At 41.5% G+C, this 15,895-nt stretch overlaps 1 protein-coding gene across 1 annotated transcript; it reads right to left on the reverse strand.

Moving 5' to 3' along the window:
* Positions 1 to 895: 895 nt before the first annotated feature.
* Positions 896 to 15,357, reverse strand: RBP3 (retinol binding protein 3). The gene is given in 4 exon segments (NM_001024575.1): positions 896 to 1,245; positions 3,011 to 3,153; positions 5,688 to 5,878; positions 12,313 to 15,357. Coding segments are annotated over 4 exon segments (3,708 nt in total). The 3' UTR covers positions 896 to 916.
* Positions 15,358 to 15,895: the final 538 nt, after the last annotated feature.

Genomic DNA, 15,895 nt, shown 5'->3' on the forward strand with positions numbered 1-15,895 from the left:
CAATCCTGTCAGAAAGGGAAGGGCTATTTCTGGTACATCTAATGAGGAAATGCAGAAGACACTTAGGTCTTGAAGTTTGGAAACCAAACACTCAAAATTACTGTTAATTCTTCATTAAGATGTATAAATGAGCATGTGCACATTTTCCAAAAGGAGCAGATATGTCTTTTCTACCTCTGCATAAATGCTTTAAGGTGGTTCATGTGCCTTCAGTACTGACAGCTGGGATTTTCTAAGGGACCAAAGGAAATCTCTGCTATCTGTAGCTAAATCTTAGAAAAAAAATCAGACAATGTAAAAACTAACATTTATATTTTACCACAGGAGAGGACCATGCCTAGAAAGAGCTGAGTTCCTCAGAATGGGGTTAAAAAACAGCATGTTAAAAGCAGAGTCACTTAGAACTACTTACAGGGAAAAACTCATCATTGAAAATGAACTCAAGTTCCCACTCCTTTCTAGGGTTTCATCTGGAGAGATGGCTTTCTTCCCCAAGGAAACAGACTACCAAAAAGCTCATTCAAGAAATGAGATTCCACTGTGAAGCCTCTCTCTCCCACTAGGAACTCCGATCCGCTTCTGCCACCCATAACAGCATCATTCCCGAGGCTTGTGAATTATTTTGGGTAGCAGAAATTATTTCTCCTGATGGAACAGAATTCTCGGGCAGTGAACAAATAGATAACATATAGAGAAACACCTGTACCCTTCTCATCCTCTCACATGCACACATACACATACACACCCTGTTAGATATTTGTGCTCTCAATTTTGCATTAGTTACTGTAATTAGAACTAAGTCTTGCTCTGGGCTCCAAAACCCATTATTGGTTCAGCTCATGAGAGTGCAAGTCCCTCAGGCGCCTTTGAAAATTACAGCTACCTACTTTTTTGAGAAGCACATGTCCCTGTTGGGCTATCTTGAGCTGTGCAGATGAGCACTGAGCACCTCCTTTGCTTTGATGAGGGCTGTTACCGCTGGTGTTTCCATGTGAGGGGGCACCCCTTTCCCTTCCCAAGAAGCGCTCTCTGCAGAGATGACTGATCGTGCAGTGGGGATGATGATGTAGAAGTTGGTATCATCTACTTGGTATGTCTGTGGGGAATGGGACCCACCACTGGTCTGTTCTCCAATGATCAGAGCTCTGCCCAACCTCTTCATTATGAAGACAAACTCCTCAGCAGCCCCAGCCGTCACAGCACTGGTAAGGATTATCAGTCCTTTCTGGGAGCCATACCTCTCCCCTGCCGTAAAGGACAAAAAGCATCACAAAATTTCACCATTTTCAGAGATTTATTTACCTAACTAAGCCAGTGTATACTTGCTATTAATAAGCAAAGAAGTTGGAAAACCTGCTTTGCGTCTATGATATTATTAAATTACTTTTTCCCCTATTCCAGCGTTTACAGTGTAAAAAAGACCGTCACTGTGGGTGGCATTCTTGTGCCACCAATTTCTAACATGAGCTCCAACAGCTGGGAAGCCAGCTCATAGTTACTACTGCTGACTCTCCAGTGGCTTGGACTTCCACTGGAGCTCCTGGAGCAGTGGGATATGCAGGTGAGGAAAACAATCTTTTTCACTGCCCCAGCAGGAGTACTCAAAACTCAGTCAGCAGCATCTTCAATTACATTCTCATCTGTGCTCTAGGAATATGGCTGTCATCGTGCTCGGCCTCCAAACTATGCAGGCGGCATTTTATGAAACTATAATTACAGTGGTTTCCCACAGGCTTTTTATAGTCTATAAATGGAAGCTGTTGCACAGCATTTGTCCCAGGCCCTTCAACAAATACCCCCGTATTTTTTATGTCAGCCAAGTTGTTTCATTCTCTTACATAAACCAGCTGACAAGAGTAGTTTTCTTGCATAGTATTTTCAATATATCTGAGTACACTGAGTACTTTTTTGAAAGCTTAGATCATTGAAAATATGACCAATGTGTCATATCTGGGACTTGATAAGTTGAAAGTTACTTAAAACTGCTTTAAAATTGTCGTTCTTTCAGTTACAGTATGACATCTAATTCTCATACGAAGTTGTTAGAGAGGGGCCAATAGCATGGTAATTAATTTTCACACCATCTTTGGTCTTCTCATTTCACTGCAGACTTAATATCCATTAGAAGACCCTTTTCACAGTAGATGTATATAATACAGGACCAGATCCAGCTCCTTTGAAGTTAAGGAGCTGTTCTCTTTGATGGGAACTGGAATGTGTCCCTAGTAATCATACCCCCTTAGCACAGCCCACCTCTAACTGTCTGAGAGAATAGATGGACCCTACAGCGTGCCACAAAGTTTAACCATTTCAGTATGTTCAAAGCCAGTAACTGCAGATACTGTGTGACACCTCTTTCTGAAGTGTCTCAGCTTTAAATGGGAAAAGAATTAAAGCCAGCATTTAAGGCTGTTCACTTCTCTAACTATACTCTACAAGCACTGAAAATCTCTCTCCCTGCATATTGCAATATCCCTTCAACTTCTGTGGACAAGGGGGTGAGGTGTGACACATCACCAAGTGGTCCAAATGCACTCAGATGTGCAGAATTTAATGCCTCTCTTTTGCTCTTGTCATCTCTAGACAAACTGGGCTGCTGCCTGTATTCTCATCTTCTGAAATAGTATCTGATAGATCACATACATAGAAATTGAAGTGCTACAGGTAAAACTTAAGTGGGTATTGGAAGAGGTATTACTAGAAGTTTAAGCAGCAAGAGATCTATTTTTGTCAGCTTCATAGCAGTAAGTTGTAACTGCTGTCAAGAGTATTCAGCTAAAATTCTGGGGACCAGTTAATAAACTTCTGCATCAAACATACTACACTCCTAGGAATTATTTAGGATAGCATTAGAAACAGGGCTGAGATGCATATTTTTGTTTTTACAGCTTGAGCTAATTGTTGCAGGTGCTTTCATGTAATGAGCTATGGCATCTCACGGCTCCCTTTAAAGCACAAGGAAGAACACCTGGAATGTGAAACTATTCTGAAAAGGAATTGTCATTCTCACCTCTGAGCTGTGGCTGGGTCCATATTTCCTTTACTGAGTCACTGGGTCTGTCATAAACTTTGTCCAGTAGAACTTGATGTCCTTCATCGAAGAAATATGAGCATAAGATTGGTATGGAATTGGTGTAACCTCCAATATTGTACCTTTTAAGAAATTTAGAATATTAAGGAAACAAGTGAAAATTTGCTGCAGACATTAAATCTCCCTTCCAAGTACATCATTACTGGAAGTACTTAAGGCTACATTGTGATGTGTTTACATTCATTCTTCCCCATCAGCAGAAACAAAGTCACATCTAACCGGCTGAAATTGTTACTGCCTACAGTTGGCTACAAATGTAAACAGAACACAGAAAAGTCTGTTTTTCTCTCGATTCTACCTGAATAAATAAATAAATAAATAAATAAAATCAGAAAGTACACAATGGCTTTTAATTTGTAGAGAAACATCAGACTTGTTATTCTTCTGCTTTGACAGTGTCGTTGACACAGGCAGTATGAATGAATACCTAACCTTGAGGACAAAGCAGCTGTCTCTGCGCAGGGTTAGGAGGCAGTGATATGCTGAGTTACTGCCAAAAAAGCCAAGTCCTGCCACCTCTACTGGTGGTAACAGACTAGCCAAGGTGGAGGAGCACTGATATTTGCTGTCTTCTTGCTGCAGAGTCATCCCACTTCAAAAGGATTAATTTGACTGTCAGATATAGCCAAGAAGTCAACATGTCCTCATGCAATTTGAAGGAAAGAAGTGTTTAAGGTATGTTTTCCCATCTAGCCTCATATTTACTGCAGTGCCAACCTCGTGCAACTGGCTGGGCAGCAGAGAGACAGAAGTATGCACCCAGAGAGAAGTCAGGCAGCGAGATGACAGAGCAGCTGCCTGCCCTGCAGTGCATGCCTCACAGACTTGAGCTGGTGAAGCCTAGAAGATTTTGAAGGAAAAGCAAATGTCAAACATCTCCGTCCTCTGCAAACATCAGTTTAGAGGCTTCTCCAATTATCAAACTTCTTGTCAACAAAAAGACACATGGCTGATGATGAACACAAGAAACATTTTGACAAGACAATAGAAATAGAGCAATGCTGGAGAGCTCTTCCTGGGACTCTCCAGGGCAGAAAAACTGCAGAAACTTTAGTCAGTAATAATAACTGAGGAGCTGTGAGAATTTTAGCTCAACTCTTTCAGGCAAGTTCTTCCTTCACTACAGAATTCGTGTGACATCAGGGAAGCTATCTAGTTTACTAGTGTCTTTGTTCTCTGTGCTGTGGTAATTAAAAATATGGAGTTGGTGAGTAGCCAGGGATGGGAACTTGTAAGGTGAGAGACATTATGTATTACAATTGATCCTATGCAAAATTGGAATTATCAGTTTTGCCTTAAAATAATTATGCTGATTTAGGCAGATTTTCAAAATGTAAAATGCTTGGGGTTCTTTTTATATGATTTCAGAGACCAAATCTTCTTGGTGCTCCCAGATCTGCTTTCTCAAAGGGCTGGAAATAAGATAAAGATAAAAAACAAAGGAAGTGAAGAAAAAGACTATACTGAGACCATTTAGTACCTGGGACATGGCATCATCCTTACTGTTTTGTTGGCCCTGGCATGAGTACTGAATTGAGAGAAACCAGGGCAAGAAAAGGTAAAGCCCTGGTCCTATCTCAAGTCTATTTAAAGATAGTGATATATTTGCTTAAACTGATTTCATTGCCAGGTGATTTTGATTGACTGTTATGCTGCCTCATCTGTGCTCACACAGTGGGAGCTGTGCTCATCTTTTCCTGTATATGCTGCAAATCCCAGAAGAAAATTAAGAAAATCAACAACTTTCCAAAGACTCATTATAGCAATAAACAGAAATTTTTCCAGCATTAAAAACTGGCTCTTACAAATGCTGCCTTCTTTTTAATTGTTATTTATATTGTTTTGGGCTTACAAACTTTAGCTTGAAACCAAAGCAAGGGAGTAAACTACAGAAATATTTTATGGGAAATATACCCTTCTGGTATTCATCTGCACTGATAGCTGACAACAAATGGATGCAATCTTCTGGCTTATTAAACTTGGAGCACTGTTGACACACTGGAGTATCCAACACAATCCCCAAAGAGAAGGCACAGGACTGCTGCACAGCAGGGTCTAGGAGTGCCACAGGTATCTTTCAGGCAAGAGAGTGCCCTTAGGCTACCCTCATGCTTCGTGCACAAGGCTCATTCATACAAGGCTGACTGCCCAGCATAATTTGGCACTGCAGATATGGCAGTCTAGATGCTGCAACAGACTTATGCATGGTCTGTTTGTTTGACCATTTGACTTGACCACTGCCAGCGGTGAAATATTTAATTAGACCATATGTATATAATTAATACAAGGCACATGCAGAGTTAGATTAGAAAGAAATCAGAGAAAGAAAACAGATGTGAAGTCCAGGATTGTGTCCTGCAACATATCCCCTAAATTTGCCTATTTAGTTTTAAACATCTCAAGTGATGGTACAATTTCTCTTGAGATACACTTCCAGACTGTTATTGTTTTCTTTGGCTGATTTCCATTTTTTTTTCATTTAATTCCAGTAATGTTACTCCGTAAACAGGACAGTAAGCCATGTAAAGCTAATTCACTGTTACAAATAAAATGCTGTTTCAAAAGAGGTTTGGTTATTTGCCATTTAAAGGTTTACCTCATGTCTATGATTAATGCATCTGTGTGAACAATTTTCTTCCAAACATGCTCTACCAGTAGATCAGACACCTGGGTTAGAAGTTCACAGTCTCCAAACATATCAAATCTCAGATAGCCGATGTTGTTTTCAAATACGTTTGTGTGGAATGAAAATTTAATCAGATCTTCAAAAACTTCTGGGGAAGGGATCTGAAAGAGTTTGGAAAAACAAAACAAATCATTTGCTGGCACTGATAGCTTGGCACAAGATTTAAAAGGATTTTTGTGAGTCAGGATTAGTCCAGGTGGGACACATCTAAGAAACTGACCAAGTTTGAAGAATGATAATGTAATGATGTTAAAACTTCTGCATGTATAACTTAGTTTAGCATTGGCTGCTTTTTGCCCAGTATAGGACGCCTCAATAGTGTGTCAAGAAATTGGATCAGGCCCCTATTTGTCAAGTCTCAGTTCATTTTTCAAAAATACAGGAATTTCCTTGGGCCAAAGAAACCGAGAAGGCCACAAAAACCACCCCAGGCCTGCAGCATAAGTCATTACCACAGACCTGCCACCCAAGTCCTTCTGTTTCCTCTAGCAATTCTTTCTAAGGAAGGCATTTAGGGCTTTAGTCTCTCGATTGGGCTTAGCTGACAAACAGTTGCTGGCTACAGGTGAAACGGGTCCCAGCCACTGATAATAAGCCCTGCCACAAGGACTGCCCTGTGACAGTGAGGGACTTAATGTGTTGGGCATATGCTGGCATGATAACGAGGTAGACATGTGTTAAGTCTTTATACGGTGGCCTTGTGCCTGGAATTTCACATGTTAGGCTGTGATTAATTTCATTTTGTTTATCTGGATGTTATTAAACGGCAGACATTTTCTTCGTAGCAATGCGTAGCCAACTAATAAAGTTGTTCTAGTAACCCTATATTATTTGGAGACAAAGTCTGTTGCTATTGCCAAACTTATGTTTTGCATGCATATTTCTGAAAACTGAAGACTCTCCATCTTATGGAGATAAGGCTTTGGTATATATATTACTTATGTGAACTTCTGAAATGTGGGCTGTTCTCCTCAGGGTCTTTGTGAAAATGATTGTATACTTGCTTTTTAATCAGTTTCTTTTTCTGCTATAGCTCAGCCCCAGGCAACCCATAGCTTTATAGCGAAAAGAACAAAGAATCAGCAGTGCCACATGAAAGGTGCTCTCCAACCTGCAACATGATCCAGAACTTGGGAGACATCTGTACTTGACAGAGTTTAAGCACATTACCTTTACCTTGGGGAGTATTACCTACTGTATCACGCTTCTGACTGCCCTGAGCTTCTTCAGCACTCATTATGTATGCCAAAATTTCCAATATTAGTTCAAAAGTTATGCTGGCCAATAGCTGTTCATCTAATGCTGAGAGCAAACTCAATTGAGCCCTCTTCTGTACTTTCTTATTGTAGCTTGTAAAAATAACCACTGTATCTTGACTGTAAACATATAAGTCTGAGCTGCTGAGTTTGTCATTTCCAATCCAGTTCCCAGTGACAGCAATGCTACTTGATCTGCCCACTGTACTTTGATTAACAAATCACAGTTTTGAGGAATATATCCAGCATGCCCTGCATTGTTCTGACAGAGCTTATTTCTAGTTCAGAGGTACTGGTCCCCTCAGGAGAAAAAAAATCATCACTCGTTGGTAACATACAAATAAAATTGATGTGGTACTCTCAGCCACTTACCAATGATATTTTAATTGAATACTCACATTTCTTACTTCTCTTACAAAATAATTGCAAGATGCTCACCCAGAAGCATGTTGATCAAGAATAACCCTTCTGTCTACACCAGGTAATATTTTTTATCTACTTGTTCTTTACAGATGTAGAGAAATGTATCAAAATACATCTATTTTAAAAGCCCTAAAAGGAAGTCAGACAAAGAGCACTTGGAATGCTCTTTCTTAAAACAACAACAACAAAAAAAACCCTCCTAATTTTTAAGGAGGGGAGAAGGCTGGGGCTGACATAGCAGAGTTGTTGTCTTGGAAAACTGCAGGTTCATGACACTGACACGCAGGTTGCATGCTGCTGGTATCTCAGGAGGTTAGCCTACTTTCAGAGACCAATAGCGTAATTTCCTTTGGAAGGCAGGGCTATGTTTGCAGGTCAAGGACAAGCTGGGACAGGATGCAGCTGAGACTAAGATCCTACTGCTCAGTTAGGCAGTGTTTACACACAAATGACTTGATGGTTAAATATAAACCCTCAGGTGCCTTAAGAACAGTATAAGCAATGAGGCTAGACTAAAGGACCTCCAAGATAACATCACTTAATCCAAGAAGAATTTATTTTGGTTAACCATATAGGGTGTCCAGTTCTATTCTGCAGTTGCCTTCCATGTGTGTGTGGTGGCTAAACTAGAACATGTAGTGTGACACAAAATAAGACCTGCATTGCTACCCTAGGAAATACGCATGAATTTTCATCACTGGCTCATACACCAACCATAGGCAAATTGCTTTAACAGTTGCACCTCTCTTCCCTTCTTTCTCCCCTTTCACCTCTCCCCTAAGCTGTTTTATTTATTTAAAAGGAAACTGCATTTTCATAGTTAATTTTATGCTGGCCATTGTAGCGTAACTCTTATTATCTCCATTAAGGCTGCTAGTGTTGTCAGCCTCCAGTAAAATAACATCAGCTAACCTTGTGCTGTTGCATATCCAAAGGCTGGTTTAAGAACCACGAGATCTTGAGGCAGGGTGGAGATGTTGCTTCTTTCTTTTTCAGAATATCATTGGATACCTTTGTTCACCTTCACAGTCTGAAAGGAAACCATCCAGCCTAATAGGTTCCTCAGCCCAAGAACTGAGCATGATCAGCAATCTTCCTGAAAGCTGGCTCCCACTTGCTCTCAAACACTTCTGGTGACAGAGATACATGTTCTTCTTCAGGCAATCCAGTAAAGCTAGTGACATGCTGGACAAGATGTTCCTATCATCTTGTGTAAACAGTCTAAATTTACTGCTTTCTACAGTTTAAGTGCATTACATCTTGGCCTATTCAACATGGACAAGAAAAAAAAATTATTCCCTTCATACTTAAAAATCGCCTCTTTTCTATCTGAAAACTATTTCTCATATCCTCTGTTTTCTTTTCTTTTGAATAAACATCTCAAATCCTTTAAACTTTTGTAAGATAACTCTTGCCCACTCTTTTCTTTACTTCTATTCCTATTCCCTGGGCTCTCTTCACTTGAGTCACAACTTTCCAGAAAATCACTGCACAAGACTGGGTACTGTTCACTCCAACTGAGGCTTCATTAGGGCCGAATGTAGCAGAAGGCTTTGCATGTTTTACTGATTAGATTTGTGCTTATCCATACCATTTGCATGATTATTTTTTACTGCAGCAACTTCACTCTGTGAAATTGTGTTCAGATTGTGAACTCCGAAGGACCCATACATTTTTGTACAGAGCTCCTTTCAAACAACCCATTTTCCTCCCAGAGCAACACAGTCAATTACTCACACTCTAGAAACCTTAAAAATCTTGCATATGCTCTTATTTAACCCCATCCAGCTTTTCACAGATAATTTCTCCAAGTTTTCTGGAACTATGGCTTTGAATCCTTGTTCTGTCCTTCATTGCACCAGTACAGCCAGAATGGAGAGATTAACGTAAGCAAGAGCTGAAATGCACTGGGACAGCTCTCCAAGAAGGATTAAAAGAAATTTTTTAAGGCTGTCAGTCCGCACTGGTGGAGTACAGGGCAGAGTGAGAAGCTGTACTTTCATCCTGTAGAGGGTTGCTCAGCACAGCAGCATACTAGTGTGCTGTGACAACATATAGCTCATAACATATAACAATCCAGTCAGCAAAAGCTGAAAGCACTCTTATTGTCTAGCCTGGAATACCCTGGAAGATAACACTGGAAAGCATGAGTCTCGGCTAAGTTTTGAATTTTCATCTAGCACCCATTGAAAAATCCATAAAATGAATGGGCAAATCTACTTTGATACTGATGACAATGCATTAGAGAAGCACAGGTCTCTTATGAGGCTATAATAGCTCTTAAGAGGAGTATTCATCCCCTCAAAGAGCTCTGCTTTACAAGCAAAAGGCTCTTCTCACAAACCATATATGCAACATTTGCCTCTGGGAAGTCTGACTTGGAAAAGTGGCATTTATGCAGCAGAGATCTCCAGCCAGCACTGACCTTGCTGCTGTCATGAAGGAGACATATTTACTACCCAGTATTATGCTTCAGCAGCTCTTCTAGTGTAGCAGATACAAAGGTCTACATACATTTCACTTGTCTGTCTCCCATGTCCCATCCCATCCCTTCTGCAGTTATTCATCATCACTTTCATTTAATTGTGTTGGATCTGCTTCACTGTCAAGGTCATTAACTCCAGTGTTAGGGGAAAGGGTGGCTGAAAGGTGGGTAGCACAAGAGAAAAAGCAGCTCTCTGATTTTTAAGGAATGGATATAATACAGATTAAAAGAGCCACCGTGTTCCTCTTTAAAACTGTCCGAAAAAAATGAATTCATAATTGCAATTAATGCTATCATGTAAACCTCACAGTAATCTCAAGTCGTTTGCTCTCTGGGATATTGGAACGGGGGATTTCTGAAATGATCTACAGAGAGCATTCCTTTTGGCTCTGCAAAAGCAAGGCAGAATCAATTACTCTGTAAGGGGAGTCAAGAAGAGACAGGGACACTGTGGAAAAAAGAGGGTGAGGAAGTGAAGGTACCTCTGCTGTCCAAAGGTCTGTGGATTCTTTTTCTACCTCAATCTCAAGGAAAAAACCTTACTTTAAATTTTAGTTCACTTACTTTCTTTTGCCCCAAAACATCTCAATGGTACTTTCTGGTCTCTCATCATTCCAGGATCATCAAATTCATTAAGCTGGGAATACCTCCTCCTTTGGCTCCTAGTCTAGCCTCATAAGAGACCTCTGCTTCTCCTCTGTTCTGTAAATATTATTCCCCTTGAAGAAATCTCACTTTTGTCCAGATTTTCATGCACACTGCTATGATTTCCTCCACATGGATATACCCGCCTGACCTTTTCTAACTGTTTTGCTTGATGGAGTTGAGGTAAATGGTGGTATTAATTAGCATAGTAGCATTTCCTCATTAGCTCTATCAGGGTTAGAATTTCACAACATGTGAAAAACAAGAGTTTTCTACATTCTGTTCTCAACATTCAAGGCATGAATAAAATAATTTTTAATAAGTAAGAATTGTTGATAATATCCCTTAGGAGACTTCAGAGAATAGGGTGACTAAATTGCAGTATGGGGATGTATAGCTGCTATTAGTCTGCTAATAATTTAGCAGGAGGCACTGTCAAAAATCCCTTTAGAAAGAAATTTTCTACATCCAATAAATGTAGGAGAGGGAAAGCAATGATAGAATAGAAAATGCAATCCTTTAATTAATGATTTCCATTTAAGTGCTTTTCTTTTTTGTTGTTGCTTTTTTTTTTTTTTTTAATATAGTTTTGCTTGGAGGTAAAAATGAAGCCAGCACTTCTTGGTTAACAAACCTGAATAAAATGCCCTCCTCTGAAAATGCTTAGATTTTATCCCTGACCTCTGTTTTGGAGATAACGCCACAAAAATCACACTCACCTTAATTCACACATGCCCAAAACTTCAGAGGGTGGAAGCCCACAAATTTCCTCCCTTAGGAAACATTTAATAGTTATCTGACACTTGGTATACTCTGGTTCACCACAAAAGCAAATGCATTCTCTTCAAAATGTAATTTTATTAGTCCCTGGGGAAACGATGTCTCTGATAGCTGTGCTGGAGCACTAGCCAGAAAGATGCTAACTCCATCCAAGAAAGGAATCAGGTTATCCTAACCATCCCTTTAATTTGAACATGGAATTATAACAGGTGCTCCTGGGAGCTCCCTCCAGCACAACAATGAACAAGAAAGATTGCCAAGGCAGACCAGTGTATAAATAGGCAGGCTCAGAACAAAGCACAGACTGTTATGCAAACCATGCAGCAAGAACAAAAGGAGATTATTAAAAATCAATTTCTCCCCAGAGTCACCTACCTTCCACCCAGATACCTCTTCCAAAGTATTTCTAGCTCACTGGGAGACTACCTGATGCTTAGCATGAGATATAATCAGAGCAACTTTTCACCACCAGTACAAAAGGAGTGGCTTATTATTCTGGTATAACAGAGTTAGAAGAAGACTGGTATGGCAAATTTATATATAAAAATTCACTACAAAATATTTGATTGTATGTTTTGCAAGTATATGCACTTATTCCGGACCAACTAAGTATTTCTCAGGCTACAAATTCATTTTCTAATCAGTATTCTGTGTTAATTTATTACAGCTTGAAAAGCCACAGTACTTTTCTGTGACTGGAAATGATGAGGTATTTTCTCTCCAACATAGAAGCCCTTCAGTAGAATCTTTACATGTGGTAGATGGCAACTGGTGGAAATTCACAGTCTGAAGGCTGTTGTCTCCAGAATGCACGCAACCAGAATTACCATCTACTACCATGAGCTACTACCCTGGCTTGTCTTAGAGTCAGAGGGAGTTCAGTGCCTGCTCAGACACTGACTTCTAGCTGGCATAAATATAGCTGAGTATAAAAAAAAAACTGTACCTGTTTTGGCAAAATCCCTGGAATGCTGTCTTTGGCATGTTCAGGGATGTAGAGTATTTTCAAGTGTTCATCATCAGAAAGAGCTTGCAAGATTGCAGTCAACTTCCTGGCCAGCTCCTTTTCTGAATTAATCCTTTTGTAATTTTCTTTGTTGACACTCTTGGTGAGGTTGGATGCAATATCAGTCCCAATGTCTACAAAAGCATAATTTTCTGCCACAAGCTTACCTACAGTTTGCACTATCTGTGGCACCTGGGTACGCAGGCTGGCAATGTGCTTAGCTGCAGCCAAGGCTTCGCTGGCTTGGATGGTGATATGTGGCTCTGCTCCAGACACACTCCATACTTTGCCAGTGACTGGGCTGAGCACCACTTGGCTAGGGATGGAAGCATATAAGGAGCTGTTGCCAACTCGGTATATACCCACTGAGAGGGAACCACCTACTGTGGGCTCACCAATAACTGTGGCACGGTGTAGATCCTTCATAGAGCGAGTGAAAGCTTCAGCTGCTGAGCCACTCATATGGCTTGTTAGGATGTAGATGTCCTTGAGGGAGCCATATCTCTTGCCAGTAACCTTGGGGAGAGTCCACACCTCTGTGCTGCGGGAGGTACTACGATCAAAGACAGTGTAGAGGTGTTGACGAGGTTCAGGCTCAAAGAAATAGGAACAAAGTATTGGGACAGCAGTAGAGTAGCCACCTGTATTATATCTCATGTCAATAATCATGGCATCTGTGTCAACCAGCTTGTTCCAGACCATCTGCACCAGCTGAGGTCCAATTGCTTTTACAGTTTCTGCCTCAGCCATCATATCAAAGCGAAGGTATCCCAGGTTGCCTGGCAATACCTCGATTTTGAAGAGTGCCTCAATGATATAGCTGAGTTCCTCAGGGCTGGGAATCATGTTGGGAAGCTGTTCTTCTGGTGTTGGTTCCACATGGCTGTGGAAAACATGAAGCCGATGATCCCCTGATGCCTCCTGCAAGTCACTGGTAAGCTGGGAAGCTAACGTCTCAAAGTCTACAGCTGATCGATAACCTCCTTGAACTCGTTTGGTGCTGAGCATAACACTGGCCTTTTCAGCCACTTCTGGGATGGCATAGTGAGCCTCTAGAAGCTGCCCAGTACTCTCCAAAAGTATCCCCATTTTCCTGTGAAAAGTTAGCACCTCTTCTGCCTTCTCCAGTGCATCCTCTGCCAACACTATGGCATCAGGCACAACACCTCCACCCATCCAGCTTTCCCCATGGTTGTCAATGAAGGTGATAACTGGGACCGTGATGGTTAGGCCACGAGTTATTCCTTGCTCAGGCTGCAGCAGAGGGAAGGTACAGGTATGTGAGAGGCTACCTGCTGTGATCTCACCAATCAGCGTGGCACGGCCAAGTGATTGCATGAGGTAAGCAAACTCCTCAGCAGCTGTAGCAGTGTGGCGGCTGGTGAGTACATAGATGCCACGCTGAGCTCCGTAGGGCTGGGCCAGCAGTTCTGCCTGGCTGTTATGCTCTTGTGTATGGTTGGTACGCCTGTCGTAGGTTGTGAAGAGATGGACAGGGCCAGCAGTAGGATCTTGGAAGTAAGAGATCAACATAGGCACAGCAGAGGAGGAAGGGCCACCAGGGTTGTAACGTAGGTCCATGATCAGGTTCTCTGTATTTTGTAGGGGCTCCCAGACTTTTTTTACAATGTAAGGTCCCAGCTTAACAAGAACAGAGGCATCAGCAAACTCATCAAAGCGCATGTAGCCCACATTGCCTGGCAACACTGACACCTTGAAGACAGTATCCACCAAGGCATGCAGCAATTGCTCATTATCAGGCAAATTGGCTGCCATTGCAATTGGCATCTCAGCAGGAGGGGCAGCAGCTTCACCAGGCATCATGGTGCGGACCAACAGGCGAGGGTCCTCAGACAAGGTCTGCATCTCAGTGTTGAGCTTGGTGGCCAGGTCCTCTGCTGACTGCACAGAAGAGAAGTCAGAGGTAGTGAGGTGCCTCAGCAGCACTGGCACTCGCTCCACTAAGCTGTAATAGTCCTTTAGTATGTCTGTGAGGCGACTTAGGGTGCCAGGCACTGCTCTGCGCACTGCCAGGATGTCCAAGGATTTCTTCAAGGCTTGCTCTGCCTCAGAAGCCACACATGGCATCACCCCACTCACCTCCCAGCTCTGTCCACCCCCACTCAAGGGGCTGACAGATCGCGACACAGGAACCATCATATAGAAATTAGAGGGACCAATACGTAGCTTCTGGATGTCCAGCGAGCCCCCAGCTGTCTTCTCCCCAACAGTGATAGCTCTGTTCATATGCTTCAGGATGTAAGCCACATCTTCAGCCACTCCTGTGGTGTGATGACTGATCAGAACAATGACATCTTTGTCTTTGCTGTATCTCTCTCCCAACACTTTTGGCAATGTCCATATCTCTGTAGTGGTGTTGGAAGGCCGATTGTATACAGTTTCAACATGTAGCATCTTGTCTGCTTCGTGCAAATATGAGATAATGAAGGGAATTCCAGAGATCTGTCCTCCAGTGCTGTAACGAAGATCTATCACCAAGGCAGATGTATTTATCAATGTCTTCCATACCTTGTCCACCAGAAAAGCTCCAACTTTCTCCACAACTTCCTGTCCTATGATATAATCAATCCTCAGGTAGCCAACATTTCCCTCCAGCTTGTCATATATGACTACATGTTCAATAAGACTCAGGAGTTGTTCCCGAGTAGGGTAAGTTTCAGCTTCTTGTTTAGGAGCTGCATGAAGTGATGGCTCATAGGAGATTACCAGTCTTGGATCATTCAGAGCACCCTGCACTCCAGCTGTCAAGACATTGGCCAGCATTTTTGGATCAGAAATGTCCAGGATCTCCCCACTCTTGATGGCTTGCTCAATGGCTTCTTGCATTCCCACTAGGTTTTCAGGATAGCAGTAGTTATCCAGTAGTACTTTAGCCATGTCCAGCACAAGGGTTGGCTGAAAGATTTCCTCAGCAGATATGCTGCACACGATCAGAACAGAAAACAGAAAGAAATATGTTCTGATCATTTTGTACGGAATAAAAAAGAAAATGTACTTAAGAAAGAAGGCAAAAGCTCTTATCTGTCAGAATGATCATAGCTCTCCGCTGTCCCTGTTTGTGAATCACACTGTAATCTCTGCATAGAATACGGGTGCACCGAACAGATAAAAATCTTTTATCTGCATTAAACCTTTAATCTCATTAAAATGGAGTGCATCATCCAAAGTGCACCAATAGATGAAGTTCAGCTTCTTGCTACTTTACAGACATCTTATGAAACAGTAACAAACTTCAATCATCAAGGAATATCTTCCTGGCAGTTTATTGTTTCCAAAAATTAATACATTGCCTGTTATAAACAGGGCCCGACTTATTCCAGCAGTGGATTGCTTAAATCCAAATCTTTGATCTTAACCACAATTAGAGCAGCAGTTATACAGTCTTTCACCACAATTTATAAAAAGCTTATAACCAGGAGATTTTTCTGTGACTTAGTTGTATCAATATTTAGTGGGTGTTTTTTTTTTTTTTTTTTTAATAGAAGTTGTTGACGATACATTG

This window comes from Gallus gallus, chromosome 6 (genome assembly GCF_016699485.2).
Source record: "Gallus gallus isolate bGalGal1 chromosome 6, bGalGal1.mat.broiler.GRCg7b, whole genome shotgun sequence".
Taxonomy (NCBI): domain Eukaryota; kingdom Metazoa; phylum Chordata; class Aves; order Galliformes; family Phasianidae; genus Gallus; species Gallus gallus.